We start from the raw sequence: 20260 nt of genomic DNA, 5'->3' as shown, positions 1-20260 counted from the left end.
TAGAAGACTAGCGCTACAGGAGCGGCACCACTCTTATTACCCAGGGCATTTTTGGGGAAAGGAGAAAGAACTGGAGATTAAAACCAAGACATCCTTCTCCAGTTCTTCCATAAGCCTTTCAGAAGCCCCACTGTTTTAATCTCTCACCAAGAAAGTTTTTATAACAGCACCTGTCGGGGTGGGAGATGAGGGGGGAAAAAATATATTAGCTGCATGCGAATGGAAGTTTTGCTAGGATGCAGCAACTCTGGAACGATGCCGCATGCATTCCGGCCTGTGCTGATATCACCCAGCAGGGCTGGGTAGGTGGGGGGAACTCTGCTCAGCTCACCTGTGCTCTACAAAGGCGTCCACCAGCTCCTGCCTGAGACAGCAAAGCTTGTGCCTGTGCTGCTTGGGAAATCCCATTTTCTTACATTCTTCCGGCATCTCCTCCCCTTCGACCGGCAAAAAGTTCAGGTCGGGGGGGAAAGTGCGGAGCAGGTCGAGGATATAGTGACGTCCATCATTGCCAATGATGCCTTTGCACTCCACGGACGAGCACAGCTCCACCTCCTCGTTCTTGTCATTCAGAACTTTGTGCTTCTGGATCTTGAGGGGCCGGCTGGTCTTCTCCAGCAGCTCCAGGTACTTGGGGTGAGAGACAACGGTCTTGCCGAAGTCTATCGACCCGTAGATGACGCTCTGCTCCTGCTCTCGTTCTAAGATCCCTGGAATGATGGACTGTGCCGTGACCCGGTAACCCCGGTAATCCACCACCACGGTCCCCAACGTGTACAGCCCTTCAACGTCCACCGCGTTATAGGTCCGCACCCCGTTGAGGTCGTTGGTGGGCGCCACGTAGGCGGCGACGTCCCCCCCGAAGTCCTTGTAGTGGTCGCGGACGTCGAAGCCCAGGCTGAAGAAAATGTTGTTCCAGATGAACATCTGCATCTTGGTCTCCTCGCTGGGATTGATGGCCATGACGTTGCCGTCGATGACGGCCATGGCTCCTCGGGTAGCGGCCGCCGTGAAGTCGCTGTGGACCTGCGCGTTGGGAGGGGAAGGGAAGCGTGAAGGCAGGAGCGAGCTGGGTAAAGAGAGCAGGCTGCCCACTGATAACGTACTCCCAGCACTTGCCCTCCATTCCGCCTGAAATCCCCTCAGCCGCCACCTCACGGGGGCCAATGGTCAGGAGAGCGGTTTTCACCCTCGCGAGTCTGGCTGATATTTAGATACTGAATACCTTATGGACTGGCCCCCGTTTCTTCGGCTTGGCCACTTGGGGTGCTACCGTGGGAAGGTACCTGACCAATGGGAGCTAATCCCTGACCCACTCCATTTGCTGAATGTCCCTCCCCCTCAGCCCCAGCCCTGTCAAAGCAAGGCTGCGTGGCACGAAACAGCAGCACCGGGCTGGGAGGAGACTCTGTCATTGCTGGCAACACAAGCAGAGCAGAGACATCAGGAGAATGAGTCTCTCCCATCAGATTGGGAGATGGGGAGAGATGAAGACAAAGCTCCTGGCCTGAATCTTAGAAGCCTGAGGCAAAGCATCTGGGCTTATAAAGATTAAACCACAAAGCTCCAGTGAAGCTCTCAGTCAACCCAGGGTGGGTCTCTAATTGGACTGGGAATGGATTACCTACAATTTGTGTCTAATCCACCCCGCCTCAAGATTACCTTGAAAATGGCTCGTTCTCTCAGCAGCCTCTCTGGCAGGTTCTTGCGGGGTAGCTCTCGTGTGGTTTGCAACTCCTCGTTCCAGTCTCTGGTCTGAAAGAGGCAAGTCTCAGGTGAAACAGGGGTAGGGTCGGTATTTGTCGTTTATGAGCTAGTTTGCAGGAGTCTACCCCCCCACTCCAGATCAGAAAGGCAAATGAAGTCAGAGTTGCACAGCATCTAAAAAGAAATTCCTCAGCAGCAGCACGCTCACAGCTAAAGTTCATTTAAACAGCAAGCTGTGATAGATCTTGCATTGTCCCAGTTACCCAGGGCAGCTTAGCTGGAATATCAACAAAGGGTTTGATGTGATGCGATGCTGAATTAATTAGCCAGCGTACTGAGATTTAATTACATTACAACTGGGCAGAGAACCAATATTTTGCAACCCCAAGGAACTTTCAACATTCTTAGGGCCAGAGCCATCAAGCCCCTAAGGGCTGTTTCAAGCCAAGCGCTCAGAGCTATTTTTTGAAGGAGAACTAGCCAGGCATTTAGGTCCCGATCCTGCAAGGAGTTCTGCCGAAGCTTAATTTTGTGCACGCTCTGTAGTTTCCTGACTTCAGTGGAATTACTCACAGTGAGTGAAGTTGAACATGGGTATAAGCGCCTTTGCAGGATCAGGGCCTAAACCTTGATAAAAAAAAAAAACAAACAACCACCCCACACATGCTGCAAAAGATACTTCTCCAGAGAGGTCCATGTGCAGAGCAATGTTATGATCTGAGCTGCAAGATAATTCTACCAGGTGGAAGGACAGGAGGCAAATTTAGTGGTTGGAGAAGGCAGCTAGATTGTCAGGATCCTGGCTCTGAGAAACACCTTGCACAGGACACTTGCTGCTTTGTGCCTCTACCTGCAAGATGAGGATATTAATTCTCCCCTTGCTTCCCACGGATGCCGGGAGGTTGTTATCCTTGGTAAGCAATTTTCAGTTCTCTTTATGAAAGGCACTAAGAGCATCATCACCAGTAGTACAGCGTGCAGCTAGACATACCTGTCCAGGTATGTGTTCTTCATAGCCCAGCCTTGACGTATAAGCATCTTCCGCCCTCACGCAGTCCATGGCGTGCTCTGCCTGTGGTGCCGTCCAACTGTATACCTGGAAGGGGGTGGCTATCCTTTCAAAGGGATGCCTCTGAACCCTAGGCAGGAGTTCACAGCTATCAGATTATTTCCACTGAAGAGGACTTTAGATTTGGAGAACACAGCAAGAATTCTCCTCCTCCCCAACAAAAGCTCATCAACAAGATTCAACATCAGCCCTATAAAGGTAACACAGCCAGCTCAACAAGTGTCATCTGATCAAGACCCACGCTCAGACCTGGCCTAAAGCTCAACAGCAACGTGGAGAATAAACTGGGCTTGGTACCTTTTATTCAGTCTTGTTCTTGGAACCAAGCTAGCTTTGTATGGAGAAAGCTCTCCCCACCCCAATCTTACAGCTGTGTTAATCCACCCTAGCTCTCTATGTTGGAGCTAGGATCATGCCTGTGCTAAGCCCTGGCCCACATGGATTGTTGTTATAAAAATATAGTGTATCTGCCAGTGAAGCGAAAAAGCAAGCTTCACCTAATGGCCTTTTGTGTAGCTTCTCTGCTCTCAGCAGGTGTCAGAATCCCATCTGTACTCATTTCTGGCTCAACAGGCAACAGACTAATCATTTTTTAAATGGCCAGATAGTCACAGTGGTGGGTTTCAGGCCACGGCTAATTTCTAGCTTTCGTATAGTGTCACTTTCATCTCCCTAATAAGACCAGATGCAGGATTTTTGAACGTGCGTGTCAATTTATATCCTGCAGAGCCCAGGCAGTTCATTAAGTGGACTCTCCAAAGGTTTTGTTTGGGAGCAGAGTAAGTGGGTCCCTGTCGCAAGGACAAGGTTATAAAACAATTAGCGCATGGAATAATGAAAAATAAAAAAGTTACACAGAATTACAAGAAATCCACACGCATGCGTGTTTGCAGGTTTGTAATGAACAGGAGAGTAGTAGTTTTAAACAAAATCACTGTGTGATACTTTTCCTCCTATTACACTGGTTTTAGTCTTAGTTCTTTATGCCCATGGAAGAATGCCCACTGATAAGAGCTATCAAGGACTGTTACAGAGCCGAGTACTGCTTTTCATTAACTCTTTGGTGCCTGACTAGGCACACCAATCACAATAAGATATCTGCTCCGTAGATGCCTCAGGGCATTTGTTCCTCCAGTCCCACCTTTACTGGGGTTAAAGCCCCAAGAAAAAAGGGTGTCCCTTTCCCACGTATTCCCGGGAACCCAACCTTGTACACAGGCATAGACATTAGATTTCTGATCAGTGCAGTGACAAGGAACTTAAGAGTTCCAGCCACAAGGCAGGCCTCTTGCTAATATGTTTACATGCTCTCAGGGAAGGTGGTCTAATGGTTTCTGGAAAAACTACCAAGGGGATTAGGTGTCAGGACTCCTGGGTTCCGTGCACAGCTCTGTCACTGACTTGCTGAGTAACCCTGGGCAAATCACTTCAGCTCTGCACCTTAGCTTCCCCATCTGAAATGAGGATTTCACTACCTACCTCACAGAGATACCATTTGTAAAAAGCTTGGAGATCCTTGCTAACAAAAATGCAAAGTTTCATCTAATTTCCTGTAAGCATCCCCCAGCTCTGACTGAAGAAGAGAGTGGTACAGTCAACACTTGGCTTTATGAGCCAGACAGCACCATGCAATCCCCTGGGCAGCAAGCCAAATATCTGAACCTCACACCAAGCCATCTGACCAATCAGAAAAGCCAAGCAGCTCAACATGGAAACACTGCTGCTACCGTTTCTTCTGCAGAGCTGAGAAATTTCTTTTGAAGGTCGGGCTGATCTGGTTAAGGAGTTCCACCAGGGAATGACTGAGAAAACTCGGATTGGCAGGTTTAGGACTAAAATTATATGCTGTCGACCTGCAAAGAGAAAGAAGCTCTTGTTACGGCAGAAATAAAAATACCACTCTCTTGTCAAGATAAGGCGGTGGCATTTTGGCAGCTTTTAATTTACACACCGTATGAAATGGCTCAAGATGGGAAAAAAAAAAAAAAGACAAGATTTGCAAAATAGAGACCTTTGTGACATGTTCTCTACCAGTCAGATAGGCTGTAATAGGCTCCGTTGAGGGTCATCTACTCCCTCCACTTAAACCACAATCGGCATCCTTGAGCCTGCATCCTGATAGATGGGGCAGCAAATGTTACTAGAATCAGTCTAGCCATCAGAGTTATGTTTTCCCTTCCTAGCTTGAAAGGTGGATTTCAGAGAGGGGATTCTTCAGTGTTTTGATCACATGGACCACCTCCTAACAGACCTCTCCCTTCCCAAATCGGGAAGACCCGCCTCCCAAATCCACTCCTGGTCAAACAGCAGTTGCTTTTTTTAAATAGCCCTTTCACGGAATATTCGGACAAGAAACGGAATGTTAGATTTGAGAAGGTGGAGTCACCAGGACCACACGAACCAGATCTCGCCACAGTTCACCAGCTATTGGTCTGCGGGCCACATTTTGGGAAACTCTTATAAGGAGCAGTTCATTTTGACTGTGAGCAATGACACCTGCATTCTAATGGCCTAAAATCAGACACTTTACTCACGGGAGTTAAGTTATGCACATGCTTAAAACCTTTGACTTTCCTAGTCCCAACCCTGCAGATTTTGACAAGGGCTACAGACCACCCATAAAAGCTTCTCTTCAATTATTTCTTCCGTGAGCTTGCTTTGCATTGGTCTCAGTGGCTCACTCTCCCTCTAAAGGAGAACAGGACACAGACACCCTCAACTTGTACGTTCTCCTCCTTAGTGAAGAGGGTCTGATTCTACTTCTGACTACCGTTTCCTCCATGAATTAGGACCTTACAATCTTCCAGCCCATCAGTTACGATTGCCAAGGAGATTAGCTAGCCTGGCAAAATTCTATTCACCTACAGCAAGCACAACACAATCCGTTTATTTATTATTTGCATTAATGTAGCACCTAGAAGCTCTAGCCACGGACCTCATTATTTATCATCTACAGTCATGGCAAAGGGTGGGCAAGTAGAATATATGCCTGGGCTGGTCAACTACCAGATTTTGCAAGGCTGGGGTAGACACATGCTTCAAGGCATAAGATGATCACCGCCGGGGTCAGGAAGGAATTGCCTCCCATTTCAAACAGCGCTGCACAATTCGCTTGGAGTGCCACGGGAAGTGTTACCTTCTTCTAAAGCATCAGGCACTTATCTACTGCTGAGGAAGGATACCAGACTTGGCCAAATAGCTCGATCCAGAATGGCAACCCCTCGGATCTTGCATAAATGCAGGGTTACATTAGGCTACTCGCTACCAAGACAGACACACTTCATTTTAAGCCAGTTAAGGCGAACAAGAGGAGGAGAGTCATATTTACTCACTGATTCAGGTAAAATCCTCTGGTGGATGCAGTGATACTAACGTGTCGATCCTCCACAGTGATGATGTACAGGTACATGAGGTCTCCGTGCATTTTCCGGTTGCCAGGTGGGGGGTTCCAGCCACTCATGGTCAAGACTTTTAAGCACTGCAAAGGCTGTGAAGGACACAACGCGAGTGCTTCCGTCAGTCCGGATCCCCCGTTTCACCACACACGCCACATGGCTAGAATGCACACGCTCATGTGCAAGCTCTCTCTCTCTCTCTCTCTCTCACACACACCCCTCGGCACCCTCATCGGTCCCAGGAACGCTGCTTGCCAAGTTAGTGGTCCTGAAAGTACGCACCCACTAAGCACTTTGCAAGTCTTGCCCATGGGATAGTCTACAGCTCGCACCCAAGCATCAGAGCGTCGCTCTTTATCCATAGTTGAAGAGCAGCTCCTCCATGGCTTTAGACAGTACAAGGCATGGATTTCTTGACGCAATGGTTCTCAAAACAGCAGCTGCTAAAGCCGTGTTGGAATCCAAATGGGAAGCACCAGTGTAATGAGACTAAAGCAATTTGAAGCCCCAGTATCCTAGAATTTGCAAGGGGTAGAAACGCAAGATCTCCCCTCCTCCCCCAACCCTTTCAAGACGATGGGTCACTGCTATAAAGTGATCCACCTATCCCGTGTAGTCTGTGCAAAATACTGGACCTTAAACTTTATGCCAGTGGCCTAGCAGTGCTCGCTATTCAGGCACAGGTCCAGCACTCAACAGAGCAAGTCCCAAAGGTCACTTCAATGTAACTTTCAATCCCTGAATGTGTCCCTTCAAGAGGGGCCCGGACGGCCATCTTCAAAGATGCAAGAGAACTCTACCTTCCAGTCTCTGTTCTGGGGCTGGAGGGCACAGAGGGGTCTCTCTTTGCCACCTGGCAGGATATGTTCAGGAGGGGTGCAGTCAATTTGTTCCATTTCAGTACCTTTCTTCTTCCGTTTCCCACTGTCTAAACAAACGGACAGACAGGAGATGAGTGCTGAACAGTGACTGCCCGGTCGCACGCAGTGCAGAATTATTTCCATGTGGGATTCGATTGCTGGAATCCCCCTCCAGAATTGACCCCATCTGTTTGGCCTGTCGGAACTACACTTTAGCTACGACCACTGTGCAAACAACTGACAGCTGCTCCCTTCTCCCAGCCTGACATTAGCATTATAGCACGGAGTGGTTTTTATTAAGCATTGAGGCAGGAGTTTGCAAAGCGACCTAAAGGAGTTAGATGTTTATAACCCTTTGAAAGGTTACCTCTGCCTCGTAAGCTAGTGTATCCAGAACTAACAATCTCCACCTTGCCAGTTCGCTTCTCAAGAGTGAAAACATCCCAGCATGAATATAACTAGCCTTGGAAGGATTAGATTTTTCATCAGTAAACATCCATTTCACCGCATGCACGCTAGCCAACGGAACAATGTTTCCGTCAATAATAATCAAAATGTACAGACAGGCAAAGTAAGAAAAACGCGGCTTTAGAACCCATTAGAATTTGATTTAAGGCCACTTACTTTGTGTATTTTGAAATGCGATGGTGAAATTTGTGTTTGAACCCTTATAAAACTTTACCTTCTTGAATCTCAGTGTCGACAGTCATTAAATAATTATTGGCTGACCACCCCATAATTTCTCATAACTGTCAACACTTAAAATTGATAAAAAAGCTTAAAAATAAACAATTGATCTTATCTGTCAAAATGATGGAAAAAAATATCAAATTCTGCCGTACCTAAATACAACTGCAGCTCAACGTCCCTGGGTTAAGACACTTCCCAACTCCATGAGAGCGGCTGGCTGCTCAACACTTGCGAAATTCAGGTTGCTTATCCAGATACAGACTTGGGATCCTAATGTTGGGCACCACGTTTTGAAAGTCTTGGCCACTATTTGAACATAGAAACAGCCCCCGACCTAGAACTCTCCCCACTGCACACCTTCATGTAGGAGCCTGGGACAGTGTGTCCAACTATGCCCCGAGGGGGTTAATAAGCCTTCACGTTACAGATGGGCAAACAGACCCATCCCAGAGAGGAAAGACAGTCCAGGGGTTAGAACACTAGCCTGGGCTCTGGGAGACCCGGGTTCAATTCCCGCTCCATCACAAACATCCTGTGTGAGGGTAGGCTAGTCACTTAACTCCTCTGTGCTTCAGTTCCCCTCTACCCCGGGGGGGGAATAGCACTGCTCTACCTCACCGAGTCCCGTGAGGATAAACACGTTACGGTGCGTGAGGCGCTCACATACTGCAGTCCTTTAAGCCACACAAGCACCTAATATAGACAGACAGAGTACACGTTACATGGCCTGCAGCCAGTGACAGAACCAGGAAGAGCAGACTCCACAGCGTCTATCCACCTAACAATAAATCATTTATCTCAGGAAAGGAGTGTTGAGAGTTTGTCCCCTAGGCCCCACTGATATGGGGCATCCAGACATTAAACCAAGCGCCTGAACCGATTAAGCACTCAGCGTGGTGGAACGGCTGCATTTTCCACCGCAGCGGAGGGGTTCGGCAAACCCGAGAAGCCTTCTGTCCCATACCTCCTAGGTCTCCTTCCGTGAAGACGCTCAGGAATGAGAGCGAATTGCAGTCCACGCCATTGAAGGCATCGGACGGGTCAAGGCTCTTCAGAAGGTCCCGAATGTGACGCACGTGTATCCTGGCTTCCCGTACCGTGTAGGGCTCTGATCGTCAGAAGGGAGAGATAGTCTCAGGGTCACAACAGTTTGCTCCCATCTACGCACACACAGGGAGCTCAGCCAGGGATTAATTTCGCCCACCTCATTTTATGGCCGTTCTTGTCCCTCACTAAGGACAAGCAAGTGAGGCACAAGCACAAACAGCCACTGGCCATTTTACATCACCATCCACTTGCGCGTTGCTGCAGCCTGACAAGACACCTCTGCCTGCGTGAAGGTCTCGCACGCCGCCTGACCTCATCTGTAAGCTTTCAGGGCTTTCTTGGGAAGCAGGTACAGCCCATGAGCCCAAACTCCAATAACCAGGGAAGACGCCTCAGCATGGCGTTGGATTCCACCGTTCTGCTGGTGTGTTCTGCTCTAGGCAGAGGGGGCAGCCACCAAGTGGCATTTTCCCCTGGTATATCTGGCATGGGCGAAGCTCACTGGATACAGGAGTACCCCCCACTGTGCAACTGCTGCCCTCCCAGGGCCTGACTTGCTTTATATGATCAACTTCACCTTTCCTGGATACTACCTGGGACCCGGTAGTTTGCTGGTTACCTAGCCATTCCCCTGCAGGCTAATGGTGCAAAGACTAGTGGCACCAGGAAGTTATCCCCCGCCTGATGGATGCTCAGTGGCTTGCATGAGTGATCTCAGTCCAGTCCCCAACCATGGAAAGGGGTCACATTGCAAGAACCACCCCACAACTGATTTTCTTGCAGCTTGGCACCAGAGGGGCCTAGGACTGAATGGGCCATGGGATTGGTCCTGACAAGTGAGGGCTAAGGCGAGGAGGTGGCAGCAGGGAGTGGTCGTTGGGGACGGAGAGGGCCCCTCCCTTTCTCCAGAGAGGTCAATCAAGTACCATATCCTCACTGGCACTAAGTCTGTAGAAAGACAATCCAGAGGCTTCATTTTCTATCACTCAGCTGGTTCCCCCGCCCCCCACGTTTATAGAACGTGCCTTCCACCACTTTCAGCACCGACCCCTCCTGCAGCCCTTCAATGGTTTTCAGCTCTGCAAAGTTATCCAGGACGTTCCCATCCAGCTGCAGAGAGAAGCAGGTTCGGTGGCAGGTGTCCTCTCTGTCCATCAGCACTTGGTGGATCTCCTGCACCATCTCTTGGGGAGAGACCTTAAAAAGCAAACAAATAAACCAAACGAGTTACACGCTCAGCTCCACCTCCTTCCTGTCCTTGGGCACTGGGCATTTATGGCTAGAAAAGAGTGAACAAGGGAAGATTACAACAATATTAAGCATTTGGGGCCAGATTTTTAAGGATGCCAGTGGCAAAATGGATAATTAGGAACCGAGACTGCTATTTCCCCCATCAAATTTGCTTTGCACACACAATGGTGTGTTGTGCATGTACAGCCACGCTGCACTTTGGTGAGAAATACAGCCTTCAAGCACGCCGCTTCAGCAACAGACAAAGCTGTCTTGACTTGAGTGACTGGCCTACCGAGGCTCCTCTCTAACCCTTCCGCCACGTTTCAAACATCATTTAGGCCATTCTCAAGCTATGCAGACCCAGGATGGTTTACATAAGCTGCTGTAAACTGCATAGCCTGCTATTATTAGCCTATTAAATCTAACAGCTGAAGGGAATTAAAGGAAAAAGGAGCCATGTTCAGGTTTATCTGGTCGCGCTGCGGAAATCATTTAACTGTATTTTCTGCTGGTCACAGGTAGTTATGGTTCCTCCTTCATTTAGAGACTCAGACGCCTCCGGGAAAAAGCTTTCCCTAGGCTGTTTTCAGTGCCAAAGTGTAATGGCAGCCGAGCCCATCCAAGCCCATCCTGACCTGCGGGGACATCACATGCTAGTATATTCATCCCAACTCCCGTGACAAAAAGGAGCTTCTGTAACAACTCTGCCACAAGCAGGAACTCATTTTAACTCTCGGCTGCAGCACATTTTTGCACACGGTTTAGCACCATCCCCGAAGCATCTACCTGGAATCCTAGGGACCCAAAGAGACTATGGAATATCATCCCTCTCGGGGCAGGGAAGGCACCTCCTTTGCAGAGACCACCTCCACCACTAGTGACTGACCCACTTCCCACAGCCTCCTTGGCACCTCACTGCAGCAAGACTCAGGAACCTGCCCCATCTCACAGCAGTTCTCAAAGCCCTGGAGGAAGGCAGGTGAGCAGATCTCTCCCTTTCTCATCCTGCCAGGCAAGGCAGCCCTTCTCTGAGCAGCTGGAAGGGCCGGCTGTTTGACCTCACATGCTCAGCCTGACTTTGCCTCTCATGAGCTCACGTTGCCTCTCCAGGCTCAGGACCTTGGATCCAGAATGATTTTTAACCTTGGATCCTGCTGCGCGCAGCCAGAAACACAACGCCGCTGGACAAGAACAGAAGGGAGAGAACAAGCCTGGTGGTGCATGAGCAGAGAGGGGGAAGCTCTCAAAGCTGCCCCATCATACAAAGCAAAGCCACTGCCCACACGGACAGGGTTGGAAGGCGTGGTAGTAGGAAGGCTAACAACTAGGTACTAGAGGGGAAAAAAAGCACACTCCTATAGGCGCTCTGAGACATGCGGTCACATCTCCCAAACTCCACTGGCTCCCCGTTTGTTTCAGGAGCCAGTGCACAACGCCTTCCTTGTTGTCAACTGAGTCTCCACAGGTTTGCCCCAGTCGGCCTCCAAGACTACATCTCCCTTTGCTTGTCCAGCCGCCTCTCTTTCCCTTCGCATTGCCTTCTCCTCTGCAGCTCTGTGTCACTGTCCTCAGGCAGGATTTGAAAAGGGAGAGGGAAAACAGCCAGCCAGGGAGGAAAGGCGTCTTTGTGACCATGAGATGCTGGCTAAGCGTCATTATTAAATTAAACAGACTTCCTGCAAGTGCAGCTCTGCCAAAACACAGCCAGCCAGTCACCTGTTCCTTCCCCTTCACTCATTGGGAGGGACGGTCGGATGTGCATGCACCAACCTCAAAGGTTCTGGTTAGCTTTTGCCATGCAATGGATGCCGGTATAGGGAAATCTCACGGAAACAGAGTTCTAATCCCAGCCCTGACACTGCTTTCCCGCCTTCCCCCGACACCTGGGGCAAGTGATTTAACATCTCTCTTCTTCCCGCTCCCCTCACCTCTCGGGATAACGCCAGACCTACCTTCCTCCCTCACACAGATGCGCTGAGAGGCTTAATTAGTTAGCATTTGTAACAGTGCTTTGAAGATTAGCTTTGCAAGTATCATGCTATATGCTGGCATAAATGATTAACACGCAAGCCAGCAAGGGTCAGCCAATCTGGGCACAAGCACCTTATGCAGTCCGGGTCTTTCCCTCATAACCGCCTTGTTCTCAACCGACGCTCACCTGCAGGGAGAAAGGTTCTATTCCCGGAGCGTAAATCTTGACGGTGAAGCCGGTGTCCTGTATGACGATAACTTCCTGGTCGTTCGCATCATCCCCTGGGTCAACCTCCTCGTGGCCGTTCTGCCTGCTCTCCTCCTTGAGGTGCTCGTAAGAGCCGTCACCGTTCATTAAAGCCATGCCAGACGGGTGTTCTAGTCACAACACGGGAGAGGGGAAAGAGAGATTTAGCAAGGGTCCAAACAGAGGCAGTCGTCCCGGGTTGCTGAATATACCAGCCTACCATAAGCTGGCGACCTCCATTTCAACATTCTGTGGTTTAACAAAAAAAAAAAAAAGCTGAAGTCATTACATTCCCCACCCCTACAACTGGTGTTTAATAGACATAGGTATGCCATACCTTACCGCTTGCATACGTAACACCCTTTCCCTTGCCCAAGGGGTACACATCTCCCAAAGAGAGCAGAATCAGCAGGGCAGAGGTGGGGGGGGGAGGAGGAGGAAGAGAAACAGGGAGAATTTTTTCTAGGTTGAACCAGTCAGTTCAATTTTAAGAACCTTCTTAATGAAAAGAGATGGGCGTGTGGTGCTTTGCAGCCTGAGGGCAGCTGTAACTGGTGCACCAACAAGTTACGTGGGTTCTTAAATACCTTCCCTTGCTCTCCCGTTCAGCTAAAAAGAGGGCAGTTGCATTGCTAACTTGCATGTCACGTGGGACCCAAGCGACTTCACAGAAACACAAACCGCTCCCACACCCCTGTGTGCGTCACGCAACTCTTTACATTTTAAAAATACTTTGCAGATGTCTTGCAGTACCCGGGGAGCAACTCTGCTTGAAGAACACGTCAGCTGACACATGCAAAATGAAATGACTTGTTGTTTTGCAGTTCCTCCATGCCCACCCTGGGCCTACTGCCTGGACATAGCCAGATTTTCTTACTCAATGACAAGCTGCACATACAGAAGCCATTGGCAGTGTGATAAACGGCCGTGATCTGTTCAAAATCCATAACGCTGTGGAATCGTGTCCTAGAGAGTCATATGAAATCCCTACCTCAATCATTTAAATGAGACTGGGCAGAACACTGGGGAATGTGCTGTAGGGAGAATATTACTGTACTGGTCATGAAGGAAGGGGCTGGCCAGGATGATCTGATAAAAGAGCTACACAACATTTAATTTAGTTAAAATTTGTTGTTTCCTCAAAGCTGAAAGCTTTTGCAAGCGGCACATGGGTCTCAGTGAAGTTTTCATCAGGATGGTTTAAGGAGAGACACTGTCACCTTGTAGCCTGGTGGTTAAGAACAATGACCGGGGATGTGGGAGACCCAGGTACAAGTCCCCCCTCTGCCTGATTCAGAGTGATCTGGGATGAAAAACTTCTGTTCTGGTGCCCTCCTTACCAGGAGACAGCCCCTTTCCACACCGAAAGATACTTTCTTGGGAGCGGGGGAGGAAGGGGGGAAGTTTTTTTTTCTTGTTTTAGTTCTGTATTGGAACAAAAATGTCACAACTTCAAAAACTGCCGTGAAATGAAATTGTCACCCTCTTACTCAATAGGTTTTTTACACTTCTACTGCTTCTCTCATTCCTAGCTGCATTTCTGGGTATTCTGTAGCATTTGCCTAAACGCCTTTAACATGCCACTCCATTTTTGTAGCGGATTCGGGTGAAGACAAGCATTGTGACGCTCCAATACACATCAGGGAGTATCAGCCACGCTAGCCCCAAAGCATCAGCTCCCCCAGGATGGTCAGGTAACCACTCAGTCTCTCACTTTTACCATCTGGAAAATGGGGATAAACATATTTACTTGCCTGCCTCTTGAAGGTGCCACAAGAGTTAAGTAATTAACGCCAGCAAAGCACTAAGCGTCCTCTCCCATATGATTATTATTCTGGTATTATGGCTCTAGATTAAGATCACTCCTAATTTATTGGCCTCCTAACGGCAGATGACTGTCAAGGCCAAATTACAATAGGGAGCAGATGCAAGAAATGGGGCAGGAAACAAATTTCTCCCTATCCAGTGGGACGGGGTAAACAGCAGAGCTGTTTCAACAGCCTCTGGTGCCAGCAGCAGTGGCTGCCCAGATGCTAATGTTTTGTGTCCCTCTACATGTGCCTCCCACACATGCTGGGCTTTGACAGAAACCACCAGCAGTGCTGACTAAAGGCGCCACTGGGATTCTGACATGCCCAAGCCATGCTGGGAAAGAGGAACTAACGCACTGCCTGAGTAACCGTGCCCTGAGAAGCCGGGTCTTTGAAAGGCACATCCCCAGAGCCCCGGGGAGAGGCACCCCTTGTTACACCTACAGAGCAGAGCTCCCTTCAGACAACCTGGTGCACAGGGGGATGAGGCCACAAGATGCCCCTGAAATGCTACTCTGGGGTTACTAGCGTCGATGACAGCACTGTCCCTCCCCTCCCACGTAACCGGACTTCTGGAGCCTAGGACAAGGCTGGATCCTGCGTGGGTGCCATCGGAGGGGGAAGGGCTCCCTTGTACTCTAGCGGACGTGTAGGTGGGGAGGCAGGTTTAGCCCCAAGCGGGCTACAGTGGGCCCCATGTACGACAGGCTACTTTAGACTTAGGGGAGCTTTCACTTGGTGTCAGCAGACACACAAAGGTCAGTCTTTATGCTCTTCCACCCAGCAGCCACCCTGGAGCTCTTGCTTGCAGCTCTAGCAAACCACATGGGGCTCAGTGCAGCAGGCCTCACTCCATCCCCTCACACCAGGATCCCACGGATGCTATAATCAACCCGACCTCTGCTGCTCTGCACACGTGTGTCCATCTCCCATTAGCCCACCGAGGAGTTGTGTGCGAGGAGGTATCCCACCCAAACAGACCCACAAGAGATACCTAGTTTGGATACAACAGCCACTCCGGCAACAGAGCCCGTAGAGAGGAACACGGCCAATTGACATTCTCCAAGATTACTACCTTTTTCTATCGCTACAAAGGCAGGAAACGCAGCAGATGGAAACACTTCTAAGTTCCCAGCAAGTAAGTAAAGTTTCCTAAAAAGCAAGTGGAAATTGACTTGGCTCAGAGGTGGGCAGTTCTAGAGACAGGCATGCCACTCATTTTCCTACTACTGTTTTGTTTTTGGTTTTTTTTGCTGAGGCATCATAGGCTAACAAATGCTGCAAGCCAGGACTACCCTGGCTCCAAGCGTGAACTGAGCAACACCAACTGGTCACGGATAAGTGCTATTAACTCCATCTACCTAAGCGAACCCTGCCGCCAAACAGGGTCAAAGCAGAGGCTGCATATGAGCTTTCCTACATAAATTCTGGGCGATGCTTCTGTTTGTGACTTTCCCGGGCTATAAAAGTTACCAACGAATGGAGTGAGCAGCATTTTGGTGGACTGCTTTCTAGCAGACCTCGCCACATCAAGAAGCTGCCATCATGCAATATGGTGCAAAACAGCCTTCACTGGCCATTGGGAAAGGTTATGAATTGGTAAAGCTATGGGGCAGAGAGGGGCAGCAAAGAGGTGGCAGTTTAATGCCTACTTGCACCACACAATGCAGCTCTAGCCAGCACGGTCTCAAGTTGAGGAGCAAGAAATTAATCCTGCACCAAGAGAGAGGGTCGGTCTTGCAGATTAACCCAATAGTTTGGGTCACCTTTGGGAAAAGGAAGATGGTTTTACAAATCAAGGGAGGGTTTTCAGGACAGTGCCTTTTCCATGCAAGCCGTCTCTTTCATTGCAACCCCATGGAGCGGTGCACGGGAGTTTCCTCAGGGTAAGCATCGCATACTCTGCAGTGACTCACAAAGCCTAGCAGAGCTTTGCATGGAAGTTTCGCCTACCCACTTTAAAAGGAGTCACCAACTTTCACTGCTGCTCTGTAGAACCAGATAGAAAGGGAGACGACAAACAGAAAAAGCCAGCTGTGCCAGCGTTTTCCACAGAGAAATGCCTGAGGTAATCAAACTGCACAAAGAGGGAAAGGAAAATAAATTTTACAAGCTCACCTTCAATAAAATTTAAGATTGCTAGTAACAAAAGGGAATTTTTTTTCTTTAAAAAAAGCTAGTCTTTTTTCTTAGAGGCAATGCAGTTTTATTTTATAATTCTCAGTCCGAACCTGGAACCCGTGTGTTGTGCTATTCTATCAATAGATCTACTCACATGAGTAAAGTTACTCATTTCTTCAAATTACAAAACATCTCTGGGCATCTCTCCTGTGTTTTTTACGTTTTAATTGACAAACCAATGTGTTTGTAGGATTGAGCCCCTACTCTGCACAAAAACGTGCAACACAAAATATTTTTAAAATACGGGATGGTAATTTACCGAGTCATGTCTGAGAATTGGTTGTGTTCTTTTCAGAAACCTTAGCCCAGCAGCCCCGATCTTATCACTACAAAACAGCAACGTGGACATTCCTTCTATTTCTACATTAAACCTCTAACACTGCTTTGTGGTCACAACTGTTCCTTTGAACCTCCAGGTTCTTCTATTATTTAAAGTGACAATACGCACTTACGGTAAGAATCCTCGGGGTCTGAGCCTGCCCTCACAGGCTCTTCTAAAGTGACTGAACCACATTTTCTTTGGGCAGACACTTCAGCTGTAACTAAATATTCTGAGCCATTGGTTCATATCACAATCCTCACCTGTGTTCAGGTTCTGCTGACCACTATGTTGAAAAAAACCAAGCAAACCAAAATATTATAGTGAAAACCAACTCTTCAGAGGGAACAGAGAACCCTGTAGTACTTGATCAAATTACATGTCACACCTGGTGTAACAGTGCAAGTAGAAGAATTCGTTTCTATCTACTCACACGGACAGACCAAAAAAAAAAAATATATATATATATATATATATATATATATTGAGACAAGACACCGTATTGTAATTATCTCTGTTTGTACTAAACCCACACATGAGGTAGGCACCTCACAAAAACAATTAGATCAAGGTCCCTGCCAAGGTGTAATTTTAATATCTGAATTTGAATACTACTTCCTATAAGCAAGAGAGGTAGCGGAACATCAGCAATCTAGATCCATAATGTTCAAACAAGCCAGGGAAGTGCCAAATAGCTAAGTCAGTAGTTTTCAATCTATGATCCAAGAACCCTTGGGGGTCCACAGACTATGTCCAGGGTTGCCAAAAGGGTCCGTACCTGCATTTGAGATTTTTTAAGAGATCCACGAATGAAAAAAGGTTGAAAACCACTGAGCTAAGTCATTCTGTTATTTCAAGAGACAACAACGATGCCTTTTAACAGAAACATTTTGCTGCAGATTTCATCCTCAGGCCTAAGACATAGCAGTATAAATGCTGTCCCAAGGTAACCTGCTAAGAAGTTACATTCCTAACTTAAGAAATAAGCGACACTGTCAAAATCAAGTGAGGTTTTGGGTTTTTAAAATCCTCTTACCTGCATTTAGCAACACTAGCAGCAGACTGTTAAAGATGAAGGAATTAAAACCCTACTTTGTCCTTACTCATCTTAAGCATGAACCTGTCACCACTGTGATTCCAGGTTCATTTTGAGGGTACAAACATGTCTTCGCAGTCTGAAATACGCTTCCAAACACTTCTCTTGCTTTTAAGCATGTCTGCAGAATGAAAATGCACATTTGGCACAAAGATGAAAACAGAAGAACCCCAGCACGCTAAAAGCATTCCCACCATCTTACTAGCTGAACCCAAGACAGCATTCAGGACCAAAATTCCACGGTGTTACACCGCTGTAAGTACAAAACAGCAGTAACAGAGCAGAAAATGCAGCTACTGCACATTCACAGGGGCACAGAAGAGCAGAATATACTCTGCTTCCAATAATCTGGGTGGAAACAGAAGCCTGATGGGATTATCACTTTGATCCCAGGTTTAAGTGACTAATATTGAGATTTAAGCCATGCTAGTGTCAGTTTTCAGAAAAAAGCAAAATGGAGCGGGGGCGGGGGGGGAGAACGGGACATAACAAACCTGTTCTCCAAAGTATTTCCACTCAGAACAAAAGCCAGCATGTCTGCTCAACCCTGTAGCGCCTTTTCGGTAGAATTCAGCCACAAGCTGACCACAACTGGCCTGAGTTTTAAACAAACACATCATTTTTAAAGACTGGCATTGTAACAGTGCACACACGAGTGCTACTGCAACATATCACTCTGGTTTATTGCTATGGATTATGCCTCCTGTGGAGAGTACCAAGAAACACAAATCAGATTCCACATATAGGAGCCGAGCTACTTGGAACTCTGTGTTTTATGACATCATAGAGTCATAGAATATCAGGGTTGGAAGGGACCTCAGGAGGTCATCTAGTCCGACCCCCTACTCAAAGCAGGACCAATCCCCAGACAGATTTTGCCCCAGATCCCTAAATGGCCCCCTCAAGGATTGAATTTACAACCCTGGGTTTAGCTCAAACCACTGAGCTACCCCTCCTCCCATCACTGCAGAACCCTCCACTAAGCTATCTTGCTTGGCCGTCACTGACCTCACTCACCTACTTTACATACCAGATGGGCTCTACTGCAAGAGATCTAAACTGTGCCGCTCTCCAACAGCGCCAGCGGTGACTCTGTAGCCAGGTAGCCCTAACCTAGGGGCTTATCCTTTGCCCAGCTCCCACTTTAAGCATGGGAAAGATGGAGGAAGGGGAGCAGGGTGCTGCCCCAGTCTAGAGAGCAAGTGCAGAGCTGCTTAGAGGCTGTTTCATCCACAATGGCTCCCATAGCCCTGCCCATCCCTGACTTGGCTCCACCATGAGGCAAGGGAGCCGAAGACTTCCAGAGCTGTACTTCTGATCCCTCTCTTCCCCAGGCCTGCCTTCCGTGCCATAACGTAAAGGGCCCCTCGTCATCCAGCTCTGGCCTTTGAACAGCACAATCGTATCGGGAGACACATAAACTAGGGCTGGATTTGCCGAAAAATAAAAGGAATCGCAGATTAAATGCCTTAATTCTTCATGCAGAAGTCTGCACACACACTGGTAGAACCACACACCTTGTGACACCATGCATGCACAGGTGATAGCCACATGACAGTTTGCAGAATCACACGGAAGACCGTATTTAGCAGGCACCTTTCACAGCCTCCAGGGCACCATCCTCCCTCCTCCCCCATAACACTTTAAATATTCTAGACCTTGAAAAAAATAAAAATAAAAGGGAAAAAATGGCCACAGAAGCATTTACTCTCTTCCCCTCCTTAACCGCAGGACTTCACCCTGAGAGCGACATTGGCCCACAGTTCCAGTCTTACTAGGCTTTAGCCATCAGATTATGCTACCCATCTGCAAAAGAAGAAAAATTAAAAATTAGCCTATAACCTTCATGTTACATTTCCGCACGTGCAACAAAATATTCATATTAACTCATCCATACTGCACATAAGTACACATTGTGCCTCAATATACAAAATAAATAGGACCAATCGGTTATATATGTAGACGTTACTGTTTCTTGTGCAGTTCCTGGTCTGTGTATAAATGCATAAAGCTAACACTGCAATAGCTTACTCTTTTAAAGAGTCTGGGGAAGGAGCAGGATGCAAAAGTAAATCCTAATTGGTTGCACAGTGCAAATGCACACTTGGATTTTAAAAATCCGCTGCCCTAAAATATCCTGTATCCAAGTATAGTTATGCACAAATCTGCAATTTTTGCACATTACCATAGTGCTGCACTTAGGAAAGAGACCCACTGCACACAGAACATCTCTTTAAAAAGATCAAGACCTTGCAATTTCATACAGCAACTATTCCTTATTGAGCTCTAGTCACTTGTGAAGTCAGAGGTTTAGATTGCAGTGACTGAGTTCTGTGCACAAAGAAAGTTTGCTTTCATAAAACGGAAAAAGCTTTTGTGCAAAGATCAACAAAAATAATTTTTTTAAAAAAAAAGTCACCTTGAGACAGAGCAAACATGGGATATTTCAGCCGAAAAGGAAAAGTTTTGAGATAGTTAAGGGAGTGAATACAGAGTCTGTATGGAAATGTGATTCCTCCCTCCCCCCGTAGACATTATATATAAACACACACACACACACACACGAACAGAAGAATAAAAAGTCACCCCCCAAGCACCTAAAAAACAAAGTTTCCTTTTTCTCCTCCTTTTCTT

The 20260-nt window shown here is 47.8% G+C and overlaps 1 protein-coding gene across 4 annotated transcripts in view; it reads right to left on the bottom strand.

The window, feature by feature from the left end:
• CLUH (clustered mitochondria homolog) overlaps positions 1-20260 on the bottom strand; it is a 55163-nt gene that overhangs the window by 21055 nt on the left and 13848 nt on the right. For 3 of the 4 annotated variants that reach the window (XM_039508027.1, XM_039508025.1, XM_039508028.1), the window contains exons 2-10: positions 12160-12350; positions 9794-9965; positions 8686-8829; positions 6972-7099; positions 6109-6263; positions 4504-4629; positions 2699-2846; positions 1663-1755; positions 332-1026 (exon numbers count right to left, since the gene is read on the bottom strand). In XM_039508027.1, coding sequence (XP_039363961.1) covers positions 332-1026; positions 1663-1755; positions 2699-2846; positions 4504-4629; positions 6109-6263; positions 6972-7099; positions 8686-8829; positions 9794-9965; positions 12160-12336 — 1838 coding nt within the window. In that variant the 5' untranslated portion in view covers positions 12337-12350. Of the gene's footprint in view, positions 1-331; positions 1027-1662; positions 1756-2698; positions 2847-4503; positions 4630-6108; positions 6264-6971; positions 7100-8685; positions 8830-9793; positions 9966-12159; positions 12351-18120; positions 18337-20260 lie in introns of those variants that run through there. The other variant, XM_039508026.1, reaches the window with a different exon arrangement.

This window comes from Mauremys reevesii, linkage group 20, assembly GCF_016161935.1.
Source record: "Mauremys reevesii isolate NIE-2019 linkage group 20, ASM1616193v1, whole genome shotgun sequence".
NCBI classification, from domain to species: Eukaryota; Metazoa; Chordata; order Testudines; family Geoemydidae; genus Mauremys; species Mauremys reevesii.
This window is presented reverse-complemented; position numbering and strand designations above follow the sequence as displayed.